Source organism: Engraulis encrasicolus, chromosome 21 (genome assembly GCF_034702125.1).
Source record: "Engraulis encrasicolus isolate BLACKSEA-1 chromosome 21, IST_EnEncr_1.0, whole genome shotgun sequence".
Taxonomy (NCBI): Eukaryota; Metazoa; Chordata; class Actinopteri; order Clupeiformes; family Engraulidae; genus Engraulis; species Engraulis encrasicolus.
This window is the reverse complement of record NC_085877.1, coordinates 5851803-5864655: the sequence shown is the minus strand read 5'-3', so window position 1 is coordinate 5864655 and position 12853 is coordinate 5851803. Positions and strand designations below refer to the sequence as shown.

General features: G+C 44.7%; 1 protein-coding gene across 1 annotated transcript; it reads right to left on the bottom strand.

The window, feature by feature from the left end:
• Positions 1–800: 800 nt before the first annotated feature.
• On the bottom strand, positions 801–12403 carry ajuba (ajuba LIM protein). Its single transcript, XM_063187319.1, has 8 exons — positions 9197–12403; positions 6011–6112; positions 4965–5032; positions 4311–4373; positions 3703–3833; positions 3222–3273; positions 2878–2946; positions 801–1966 (listed from the first exon to the last, which is right to left on the bottom strand). The coding sequence occupies exons 1-8, from the start codon at positions 10845–10847 to the stop codon at positions 1859–1861; spliced, it is 2244 nt and encodes a 747-aa protein (XP_063043389.1). The 5' UTR covers positions 10848–12403; the 3' UTR covers positions 801–1858.
• Positions 12404–12853: the final 450 nt, after the last annotated feature.

The following is a 12853-nucleotide window of genomic DNA, read 5'->3' as shown; positions in this document are numbered from 1 at the left end:
GTTTACAGGTGTTAATACAGCCTACACAAACACAGTAATAGACCATTCAGTTGCCCAAATACTATATAGACCTAACACTTCACTTTCATTTTTCAGATTTTCTCTAGCCTAAGGTTACATTCTAAATCCAAAACCACTGGAACATCCACACTGAAACCAAGAACTGAGCCTCTATATGAAGAGTTCAGATGCAAAACCCCCTAACTCCATTTCTGAAGACATGCACTTCTATATTTTTAGGGAACCCTGTTGTTGGTTTGGTTTACATTCATATACTTGATAATACATATCAATAGTTATATTACATAAATAACATTTTAAAAATAGCAAATTTGATAGCTTTGTATTAAATAAAAAATGAATTAAGATTATTTTCTGAAAAGGCACTTAGGGGGTTTTGCATCTGAACTCTTCATATGTCCAGAAGTAGCTTTCAACTGATGCATTTTCACAGAAATATTGCCGTTTGGCTTTATTATACACTGTGAATTTATATGGGTTTCAAAACGCCTCTTCTGACAACATCCAGTATAAATGTAGTTATCAATTTAACCTTTAACATTCTGTTGTGCTACTCCTTGATTGACTGTATAGGGCCTACATTTGAAATAAACTAGCTGTCATTGTGCAAGGGTGAATAATGTGTTTTATTTTAGAAAACACAACTAATAATATAAATTAATAAATAGTATTGAGGAAAACAGATAAAAAAACCTGTGCAGGCAGGTCAAAAATATGTTACATATTCATGAGGAATCTCATGACTCGGTAAGGAATAGTCAAAAAATATTCATGAAACGTTTCTCAGAAACCACGCAAAATATTTATTAATTAAAAAAGATACAGGAATGTTTCATCTTTTTTTCCAGGTACATGTTCTTAAATCTCTTTAAAAAGGTAAACATTTTAAGTGCAAAACCATTGCTACTGATATTAAATATGAGACTTCACAAGAAACAAATAATCCCTTGTTCTTTTCTACAGCACACAGTAGACATATAAAAAGAACAACAATAATAATAATAACAACAATACGCAGTAGTTTGTGTGTTTTAGTACTTAGTTTGTACGGCAAATAATATAGCTGTGGCTTTGTTCAAAAAGCAGAACTTCGACCTTGAAATGTCAGCAGGAAGGTTTGTTTTTTTTTGCTCTTTGTCTGAGCAGACAGTGAATTCATGGTCAGCCATAAAAGTAACTGTATAGCACTGACCATGGAAGAAAGTAACAACACTTTGCCTGATAAAATGGCATTTTAAATACCATCATTCTTGATCTCTCCGTCCCTACAGTTATCTACACTGACCGAAGACTCTTAATACCAAGTCAAAACGGTAACACTTGTTGACCCATAGACAGCAACAGAGACACAGTAGTGCACCTCCCCGTTGACTCTTGATCCTTGGGACAAAGCATGCAAGTCATTTCTCAAAACTCACACCCTGTCCTCTTTCCTCATCGTTGACTTGGGTGAAGTTGGTGTTATATCGGACATTCATCTAACATTGAAAATACAAATGTGATCTATCTGGGGGAGAAAAAAAAAATCACACAAAACCAGCATAGACAAATTTCCTCATGTGCCACAAGGCTAAATTTCTCTTTTCCCAGATGTAATCATGCTTGTAGTTTGAATGCTCAACACAAAACTGACAAGAGGACAGAGGACTGAGGAAAGGACGCAGGTTTGTAAGAAATGACTCGTACCCCAAGAACCGTACAGACTGGGCGCTTCCCTCCCTCCTGTGTGGAATGGTTGGTCCTTCTCGTCCCCATGCGGCTGGGTGATGTGATGTGGGTGAGGGGAAGACTATGTGCAGCGCTGGTGGTGGTGATGTTGATGTGGGTGAGGGGAAGGCTATGTGCAGCGCGCAATCCGAATCATGTGGCAGGCATGACACAGCAGGTGGCCTTCCAGGGGGAAGCACTGGGCACCGGGCTGATCAGAGAGCTGCTTCCCACATTCCTGTGGTAAAGACACACACACACACATAATCATCAGATTTACACACACACACCATCAGATGCACACACAATCATCCGATTCACACACACACAAAAACCATCAGCCAAGCACGTACACACACACACCGCCCGCACACACACACACACACACACACACACACACACACACACACACACACACACACACACACACACACACACACACACCGCAGCATTCCAGTGCATGGCATCACATGATGTGGGATCATGCCTATACATGTTAACATCCTACTGTGGCTACCCACTGCCTTCAGTTCAAAGCGCGTCCCTCCCAGGCCAGTAATAATACCCAGGTGCACCTTCTTGCATACAACTCCACAGAGTTCCAGTATTAGAGGTAAAAGCAACACCACGCCACATGACTTTCTGAACTAAGGATGGGCAATATGACGATACTTATTGAGATCATGATAGAAAAGTGTCTTTTCTCGTCTGTAATTTCTATTGTGATGAACTAATTTAATCCCTTAATACAGCTAATATAAAATTATGAAATAATTTAACATGAACATAAGATTTCGTGCTGTCACACTGCACACTCTAAGTTCATAACTGTGAAAAGAAGAATAAATGGTTAGAAGAAATATGGTTTGGCTACAGCACAAAGAGGAAATAAAGAGAATAACTGATAGAATACGTAATTGTGGTTTATCGTTATCGTGATATAAAGTAATCATGAAATATGTGTTTTTCCATATGTCCCAGCACCATCCTGAACCCCTTTTTAGTGTGCGTAGTGCATCAGTATATTGAAAAGTGATTGAGAAGAATTGAGAGAGAATTGAGAAGTGGATAGGCAAGTGGATACACTTGGCAGAGCTTTTGGGTTGAAAACGTTCTTTCATCGATTGTCTTCCAACATATTTCGCTCACCTCACAGTGGTAGCACTCAAAGTGATAGTCTTTGTTCATGGACACGACCCGAAGAATCTCCTCACTCCCCTGAAAGTAGAAGAAACACACGCCAGTCAAGCACTATTCTTTTTTAATAGTCAGTTAAGAAGATTAGCCCTGAAATACTCATACAAACTTTCTTCGTTTCAAAAAGCTAGGACATCACCATTAGTTGCACAACTGAAGAAGTGCTTAGAATGAGAGATGCACCACTTTGCCTCATAAAGTGCAATTCTACATTAAAATCCTACAATAAACACATTTGTAAATAAGCATCGAGTGAAAGCATCAGCAAATCCATAGTCATAGGAGTCTCTGCTCACCTCAGCAGGCAATATAGGCTGTAGACAGGCAGCACATTTAGGAGCAAATGTCCTAAAACATAAAAAAACACAGAGGACAGTCACATACTGGTATACAATCAGCTAGAGTTCAAGATGTCACAATAGGACAAAGTAGGGGTCAAACACTGCTTAGCCAAAACAGCCTTAAAATGGAAAATCTGTGTCATGTCAAATCAACAGTTACAATCCCTCCCCATCACAACAAACATCAGATGATCGCAGTGACTCTCGTATGCTTTTTTCCATCAACCTGGGAGAGGCTAAAATAACATTTCTTGAAGAAATTCTCATGCTTCTGATGGCACATCATAATGACCAGCCTTCATCTAGGAGAAAAGAATTCTGTAAAAACCTTGTTATACTCAAACTTCCCCGCATGGCATATTTCTATGTACTGTATGTGACAAAATAAAACTCCTTGTAGATCCTTGCAAATAGTTGATGCTTTGTGGCGTCTTACCTGTTGTAGTCGGCAACACAGTAGACATTGTTTTGGTAGTCCACTGTGAAGGGAACCCCGTCCAGGGATTTGGAGCACACGATGCACCTGAAGCATCCCGGGTGGTAAGAGTTCCCAATGGCCTGCAGGATCTAAACACATTATATTACATTATGTTAGAGTACTGTCGTTTCCACCCAGATTCTACCTAGATTTAAAAAGGCCTAAACAATAAAAGCGATTCAAAATTAGACCATACATTACTAGTACATCCTATTAATAAATAATATTAGCCCATTGATACCTAAATCACCTGCAAAAAAATGCCTGCAAAATGCCTAAACCATTTTTTGGGGAAATGTACGGTCAGACTATAAAAAAAACGTCTGCCTCTGAAGCGCATAAAAAACACCAGGGTCAATGTTGCACTACACAGCATCCGGCATCAGTGGGTTAAGTGACAGTGAGTCAAACTGAGTGACAAGGATAAGTAAATGATGAAGTACATTAGCCATTGTAGGCATACCCACCCAGATTAATTTTGGTTACACAGCACTAGAGCTAGCAAATAACTAAAACCTTCATCATCATATTCTTGCGTTAATAATGAATCCGTTACGTCCACTCACCTGTTCTAGGATAAGGTGGCCACATACACAGCACTTTTCAGCAGCCGCTTGGAAGCCAGAGAACTGGGAGAGATGATGAGAGAGAAAAACATACCGTAAGAAAAGAGGAATAGCAGTGTTCGAACTGAATACTCCATGAAACCTAATTGGATCAAATTGATGGTGGTTATGAATCTAGGCTTACTTTTACTTGTTTTCATGTTTTACGAGTTTCCTTTTTTATTACATTACATCACACTTAACTGATGCTTTTATCCAAAGTGACTTAGTTATTTTACAGGGTATTGGTTACAATCCCTGGAAATGTATAGGTTTAGGTGCCTTGCTCACTTGGCCAGGGTGGGATTCGAACCTGAAACCCTCTGGTGTAAGACCACCTCCTCATTATGCCACAGCTGGGAGCTTTTTGTGATTTTCTTGATAGGACGGTAGAGATTGTAAGGCAGAGAAATGGAGTAAGGCTAGGAAATTACCCAGGCCGGACTTGTACCTGAATCCTCATGGGCATGTGAGCCTATTTGTAGTTGCCTTGGTACTATGCCACAGCGCATTTTTTTTAAAATGGCTAAATGGCCATAAGAAGTGTTCAAGTTAACCATGTATTCAACTTCTAACAAACAAACATGCAGAAGGGATGTGCTCTTAAGAAATTACCATGTAGTCTTCTTTACAGTAGACTGAGCCACCGACATTGTAAAAATCCTTGTTTCGCAGGGTGCGACCTGGAAGAGAGTTAGAGAGAGAGAGAGAGAGAGAGAGAGAGAGAGAATTGAGTATCTCAAGTCTAGAAAAGACTCCAATCCAGGTCATAGTGCATCTTAAACTCAATTGCACGTACAAACATGACCGACCTAAATTTGAGTCACAGGAAATCCTGAGTAATGAAGGCCATTTATAGGGTTTAAGTCAACATTTTTCCAAGTGAAGTGCAGGAATGCTTTAAAAACACACCTTCCCAACCTATAATTTCTTCCTTTCAAATGCCATTTTACATGTAAAAATGATTATACTAAGACTTGCATTTATAGACACTCAAATGACTGTACAGTCAATCCGGAAAGTATTCACAGCGCTTCACTTTTTTCACATTTTATTATCTTACAGCCTTATTCCAAATGCTACAAATGAATCTCTGTTGTCAAAATCCTACACAAATTATTCCATTATGACCATGTGAAAAACAAGTTGTCTTGACAGTTTTGAAAATGTATAAAAATAAAAAACAAAGCAATCATTTTTACAAAAGTATTCACAGCCTTTGCTTAATAGTTTGTAGAACCACTTTTGGCAGCAACTACATTCATTTTTTCATTTCGAAATGAAAAGGGATTAAAAGGGAGGTCATCGTTGTGTGTTTCAACCTTTCATAACATTGAAATTGCACATTTTGAGTCTGCACCTGGCTAAAATAGATGGGTGTGAGTTTTGAATGAAATCCTATGGAGAGTATCATGGTCTGCTTCTGTGGTCACAGTGCATGTTGACATGCATGCTTCTTTAGATGTAATTCAGATTTCCAATGTTGACAGCATTCATACATCCCCAAACGATGTCAGTCCCACTACCTTGCTTGACTAGCCAGGTGATGCACTTTTTTAGTAAAATTCACTTGTTTACCACCCGACATGCTTAACACAATCTAAAGCAAATTTGTTTGTGTGTGTGTGTGTGTGTGTAACAGCAGGTTGAGTCCAACTCACCACAAGAGACGCAGGTGAAGCAGCGTGTGTGGTAGAGGCTGTCCAGAGCCTGGCAGGCGTTGTCGGCCCCATAAACCCCTTTGCCACACTTCACACACGGCCCTGCAGGGTAACAAACATACACACCACTTATTATGCCAGCCAGGGTGACAATACAGCAGGTGCAGCCTGTCATTTCTGCCAGAGGTCACATGTATGAATTACTGTTATGTATGAAACCCAGAAGTTCGGGGTGGGGGTGGAGGTTGTCAACAGTTGAACAAGAAATTCTCTTTAAAAAAACATTATGTCCATTTAAATAATTATCTTCCCCCAAAAATTATGTGGATGGATTTTGGTAAAATGTTCAGGGTGGATCAGAATCTGACTTCTGATGGGTCATGAATCCATCTTAAATACTCGTTAAGCCAGAAAGTGGATTGTAAGTGACTCGTCACCATTTTTTATGTTTTTTTGTGAACTGTGGGTTACTCAGAAATGGCAAAGCACTAGAACATTTAACAGGGCTAATTTGACAGATGTCTGTGCTCTCCGGGTGTCTTTTTAGTTTTAAAAGTTTCTCCAAAAGCCAAACAAAACAAACGGTGCATTGTAAACTAACAGTTGTTGACCTCCATAGTTCTAATCTCCGAGTAAGTAGGGTCCCATGACACCCGACAAGTTAAACACGTTGGTTTAATAGAGGCACTTCAAATAGCCTTAGACTGTTAATATGTCTTTAGTGGGTGTTAGGAGAAGCTGATCAGAGACCAATTTCATGTCTGAGATATTTCAAAGAGCAAATCTACAAAGTAAACAATATTACCACATCACCATGCATTTAACGTAGCCTTTAAATTATTTAATATGTTGCAGGTGAGAATAATTGTTACTTAAAAACTAGCCAGTACAAGCACAGTCACTGCCCCCTCTGCCTACAACAACCCACCCACATACACCACACATGCATACCTAACTCAAAGTGGCTTAGCTTGGAAAACAAAACAAAAAAACCTGCCCATGAAATTTCACCGCTACACTTCACAGAAAACCTTCCCTGAGGACTAAAATACCTGTGATGCAACGCACACGCCAGCACATGCCGCCAGGCAACACACACACCCTCACCTAATGCACACACACACACACACACACACACACACACACACACACACACACACACACACACACACACACACACACACACACACACACACACACACACACACACACACACACACACACAGCTTGGCGTCATGCCAAAGACGAACACAAACAGTCCCTGAACCCTCCTCATAGGCTGCCTGCCTAAATGGCCTGATGTTTTTAAAGGCAGCAAAGCAGTTTGTACTCTAGTCTGTGGCCATTACTCACTCCTCAAAAGCCAGTCAAAAATTCCCCGGCTGCTTCGCCCCGAGTTCCCAAGTCCCACTTTGTGTGCTTTTTTGGGATTTAGGATGACGTTCTCAACTATGCCACCCAACCCCACTCCCAAAACCCAACCCTTCATATCTTTAGACAAAACAGGATTTGGTCAGGGAGGGACGTTTTTTTAACATTTCCAATTATCATGGGTGAACCAACCAGCCTAAGATGGAGAGCACACTCTTTATTAACCTTCTTGTTTAGGTTAAAACATCTTTCTGTTGTGGATAACCGTGTACCATTTGACCTTTCACCGAAGCAGTAATTGTCTTCTGGATACACTAACTATATTTGGTAGTGGTGCTGGTAGTGTGTGTGTTGGGGGTGAGAGGGTGGGGGTCTGCTCACTGCTCTGTAACCTTCTTTCAACATCCTTTTTGGCTGAGCCCCTTTGGTGTGGGTGGCTAACATTGGTCCTCTTTGTCCTCTCTGACTCATACCCTCATTCCACATTCTCCCACCTTCACTGGCACTCCTCTGCTCTTCACACTAGCCAACTAACGACTAGTTCACAAAAAAACAAGCCCTTGGGAGACGAAAAAAATCTGTAGCCGTTATGACAACACATTCCACACCACCTGGTTGTGTCAGTGCATTCAATAGGCGATGTCACTAACTTGTTTACCTGGTGAAAGAAGTGTGCTGGTTGGGACAAACCAATGGTCTAGCAAATTAAAGGAGGATTTTGGCCAATTTCAACATGCAATTTTGTTGGTCGCACTACCCTTGTTAGCACCCATCAACGCATCTTTTTTTTTTTTTGTCCTTTCCGAGATCCTAGTCCTTCCAGTGCAGGGGTGGGGATCCTACGTCTTGAGTGCCATTTACAGCCCTTGAAGCCATTTTCCCCCGACATAATTGTAATGTTATGCAGCTTCATATAAAATATGACATATTTTGTAAAGGAATCTTAGATATTCCATTTGCAATACAATTAAGCTATATTCAGGGGACCCAGAGAAGGTGGGGTCTGTTGTAAAGGTGGCTGCCTTAAATATAGGCCTAAAGTGCAGGAGGAAATCCTGGTTTGTGTTCATAGTACGGCCCTTGGAGGACTTTTATGGCCCTTGCCTTGGAGCAATTTGAAGTGGCCCTTCGAATGAAAAAAGGTTCCCCACCCCTGTTCTAGTGGGTGCATGGTTTGTTTACATTTAAAAAAAATCTAAATAGTACACTCCAAATATCATCCCAAAAATTCAGTGATGTATAACTTTTGGGATGATATTTGCAGTAGGTTACGTTTTTCAAAAATGTTAACAAACCAAGCCCCCATTAGAATCTCTGAAAGGGCTGATCAGGAAACCCCCTGGCAAGTCAAGGGAAGCGTGAGCAGCGCAAATGCATGTTGAAATTGGTTGGAGTTGGTCTTTGAATCAGAGGGTTGCAGAAGCAAATACCACCCTTATCATTGGGAACAACGAAGAGTTGGTATGGGTGGTATTTGAATCTGTACTGAACCTCACATTGATCCAGGGACTGGAAACAATACTCTGATATCTTTAAGTCGTAAAGTAATGTATGGCCTTGAAGCTTGGAGCTTCTGAGACCAGGTTGGCCATTAACTGTTCCAAAGCAATCCATACTCACAACCAGCTGCACAGATGTACTAAACCTACTGAATCAAAGACGCATTTTTGGGGGATATGACCAACCTCTTTAGTGATTCATTTTAATCACGAGGTGAACATCCATGCATCAATAAGGCTTCACTTCTGACTTCAACTAGCATGTTCCCAAAACAAACTAAAGAGAGGCGCCTCTGAAGAACCTCCATTGGCTTACCAAAGAACTCCTGCCTGTTCTCCCCACCGCCCTCTCTGGCAGCTCCAGGCTCCTCGTGTGCTTTGAAGGGTCCTCCCGAGGACAGGCGATTGGTGGCCGTAACAGTGGCGGTGGCAGTGGCGTGCCCAGGTCCAGACCCAGAGCCGGGGGCCGCCGTGGCTTTGGAGATGTGGAGCTCCTTGAGGGTCAGGCCGCCGAGCACGTCCTCCTCCTCCAGGGCCGCGTCTCTCAGGAGCAGCCGGGTCAGCTCCTGCTGGTACCTCACGCCCGGCAGGTCCGAGAGCCGGGACCGCGCCAAGACCTCGCTCTCCGCCATGGGGCCTGCCCGATGGTCCGTCCACCCCTCCGCCGGCGACTTGCCGGTGGTAGCGGGTGGGTAGGAGTGCCGGTTCTCTCCCGCCGCAGCCCCCTCCCAGTCCCAGGCCTCGATGAACTGGGAGCAGGGTCGCCCCCCTCCGCTGCCGCCGTGGTGTGGGTAACATTGCCCACCGCCGCTTGTGCTGCCCCCGACTCCACCCAACTGCGCAGTGGAGAACTGCTGCGGATGGAAGGGTCCCGAGGAGGGCGTGTGGCGCGAGTCGTAGCCCAGGCTGATGCCACTGGTTCGGTTGCTGCTGCACCGGCTGCCCATGGGGCTCACCCCGCCGCCCCCTCCGCCCCCGCTCGCCGTGCTGCTGGCGAAGCTGGAGCGGGGGCTGGCCAACAGGGACTCCTGCAGGCTGAAGGAGGAGCAGGGGCTGAGGGCCGTGCTGCCCGGCGGGAAGAAGCCACATCCTCCAATGCCACCCCCGCCACCGCCCCCCAGCCCCATGCCTCCCCCGCTGCAGTCCAGGGCCCGCTGGGGAGGGTGCGACAGGGAGGCAGGCCGCACGCTGTCCCAGAGCTCGCCCCCCGAGCTCAGCCGCTTGTAGAAGAGCGCCTCCTGCAGGGAGAAGCGCTTGTGGCGCTCCGGCTCGGGCATGTAGCCGGGCGACTCGGTGCCGCAGGTGGTGGAGGAGCGCGGGCAGGAGGGGTGGGAGGGGTACATGGGTGGCATGGAGGGGGGCGGCTGGGAGAGGAGCTGCTGCCGCCTCACCAGCTGCTGGAGCTCCAGAGAGTAGCGCCGCTGGTTGGAGAGGGAGGCGCGGGGACTCAGGCCACCGCCGCACTGGGGCTCCCCGGGGTCACTGCACCGCATGGACACCCCCACCTCACACCCCCCTCCTCCTCCACCTCCGGCCCGGGCATCGCACAGGGACAACGACACGCCCTCCACCATGTAGCAGCTGGGCGGCCGGAGCTGGGGCGAGGGCCGGCGCAGCGGTGCCAGGCTGGCAGCAGGGTGGAGCTCGCTCTTCTGGCTGCCGCAGTCTGTGGGCGCAGCAGCAGCAGCAGGGGCCGCCATGGGGGCCGTCGGCGAGGGACACATTCTCCCAGAGGCCCTTCCTCCTCCTCCCCCTCCTCCAGCTGGGCCGCCTGTCTGGGTGCCCACATCACTGGAGCTTGTGGTGGTGCTGATGCTCACAGCAGTCGGAGGGTTGCTGCTGCTGCTGCGGTTACTGTTGTTATTGGTGTTTGCCAGTTCATTCTTTTTCTTGGAACTGGGAAATTTTACACTCCCTGAATCAGTCAGTTTCAGTTTAGTCAACAGCTTGCTGCCAAGTCGGTCCATTGTATAGGTTTACAGACACCAGTAATATATTAGGGGTTTAAAAAAAAATCAACAGGTATAGCCTGTTACTTAGCTGCAAAATAACCCCACTATGTAATAAATTATTCTACAGTGTGCATGCTAGAGATTCAAGTAGGCTTATATATCTACAGCAGTTGAAATGTCTAGGACCAGCAATGTTCAGATTGTACAACAGAACAAATGTCTTTACAGCAGTAAACAAACAAACAAACAAACACCCCCCACAGACCTTATAAATAACACGACTAGGGCATTGTAACAATTATAAAAGTTCAGACGCACAAATAACAACAAAAACAAAAACAAACTGCCCTTTAGGTTACAATCATTGTGTTTTTGCCATGGTTCGAGGCAAACGTACCATATGCATGCAGCAGACTTGCGCAGTGCAGCTACAATGTTAAAACAAGTACCTCACCTGCCCATACCTGGTAGTAGCCCAAGTATAATTAGTCTGTCTGTAACACGTTTGAGACAGACCAATAGCAACTAAGTCAAACTATTAACTGAAGTTCCGAATCGTTGATTGGCAAGGTCTTGGTCTGAAGCCTGTATTCGGACTCTAGTTTCCTCTCGAAATGAACGGTGCGTCCAGACACGTTGGACTAGCGGTCACATTTGTGAAGTTGTTGTCACTATCCAAATTGGAGGCTACACTTCAGCAGTTGCAAAATACTTCACTGCATGGGGAGTTTAAGTCCGGAGTTTCTTTGGTTTCCGTCAGCAATTCGGTTTTTGAACTGAAATTATAAAATGTGACCCCGCTGCTTCCCCTGAGATCTTTGTCGTTGTGCTCTGTCCTAAGCACAACCCGTCTGATCACGGCTAGCGGAGTCCAAAAAAGAGGAAGGAAAAGTGTCCTTTTGATACAACTCGTCTTCGGGCGCTTTGTTGAACGACTCCGCGGTAAATCCAGTCCCTCGGTTGTTAGTAGAAAAAAGTAACTTCAGTGTTTTCCGAGTGTTTGGTCTCTCACCCCCTCCCCGCTTGAAAAGGCAACATTACCAAAAACGGCAGGTTTTCAGAAAACGAGGAACAATCCAGGAGAATGAATATTCCTCGTGAACATGAATGAGAGGACATTTTAACCTTACACTCATTCTGAAATCCAAGTGTTCCACATGCATCGATAAGATCGCAATTTCCCACTCAAACCTCACTGAATCTTGTTGCCTTCCGTTCTTTCTTTCTTTCTTTCTTAAAATTATCTACCTCCACCTCCTTTCTTTCTCACTGGCTCTTTCCCCAAGCCGGAACACCTTTCGTGCAGACTACGCGGATGAATCGTATCTCCTACTTGTTTCGTCACACATCCCAAAGTTTCCTTGTTGTGTCTTCGAGATCAACCTGCGAAATGAAAGGATGTCATGGGTGCATGCAACTTGGTTTAAGTTAATTGGACATAATTTCAAAGTGCGGTTGAAACAGACAAGCAACAATATATGCAGTTGGTACTTGGGACTTGAGTAAAATGTTAACACAAAAAGTGTTGCGTTGTCTGCCCCGTTGTTTAGCTTAAAACAGAACAATACATTTGTTAAGCCATGCCCACTCTTTCCACGTTGAATGTTGAATGCTGGCCTACTTTTTCGCGCGTTTAGCCTGTGGAATGTGCGGAAGGATCAACCCAGGGCTAGTCGGGGACTGTGGTTTGGCCGCGTGTGTGCTCTGGAAACGCAACAATGTGTCTGCTTCTCCTGAAAATACCAGCCGTTGCCCCGTAGTTACCAGCAGCATAAATCCCAATGCAAACTGGCCGTCCGGTTAGGCTATATTTGCCAAAGCCCACACAGGGTTCGGTACTACAGTCTGCCATTCCCATTCCACGGACTGTGCTTTTTCTTTACCCTGAAGCACCCTCTCCTTCATATCTTGTCTTTGCCTGCCTTTGCGGTTTGTGTAAGCGCGTGTGTGTCAGCGTGTCGCAGCCTCTCCCTGCTCTGCTCGCTATCAACGAGTGGGAACTTGTTTGATGGCGCACACGA

Excerpts from the sequence above, each read along its gene's own strand:
- ajuba (XM_063187319.1), bottom strand. The coding sequence starts at position 10,847 with ATGGACCGACTTGGCAGCAAGCTGTTGACTAAACTGAAACTGACTGAT. Across the intron at positions 4,374-4,964 it reads ACTGTAAAGAAGACTACATG|TTCTCTGGCTTCCAAGCGGC; the intron begins GTAATTTCTTAA and ends CATCTCTCCCAG. Across the intron at positions 3,834-4,310 it reads GCCACCTTATCCTAGAACAG|ATCCTGCAGGCCATTGGGAA; the intron begins GTGAGTGGACGT and ends TAATGTGTTTAG.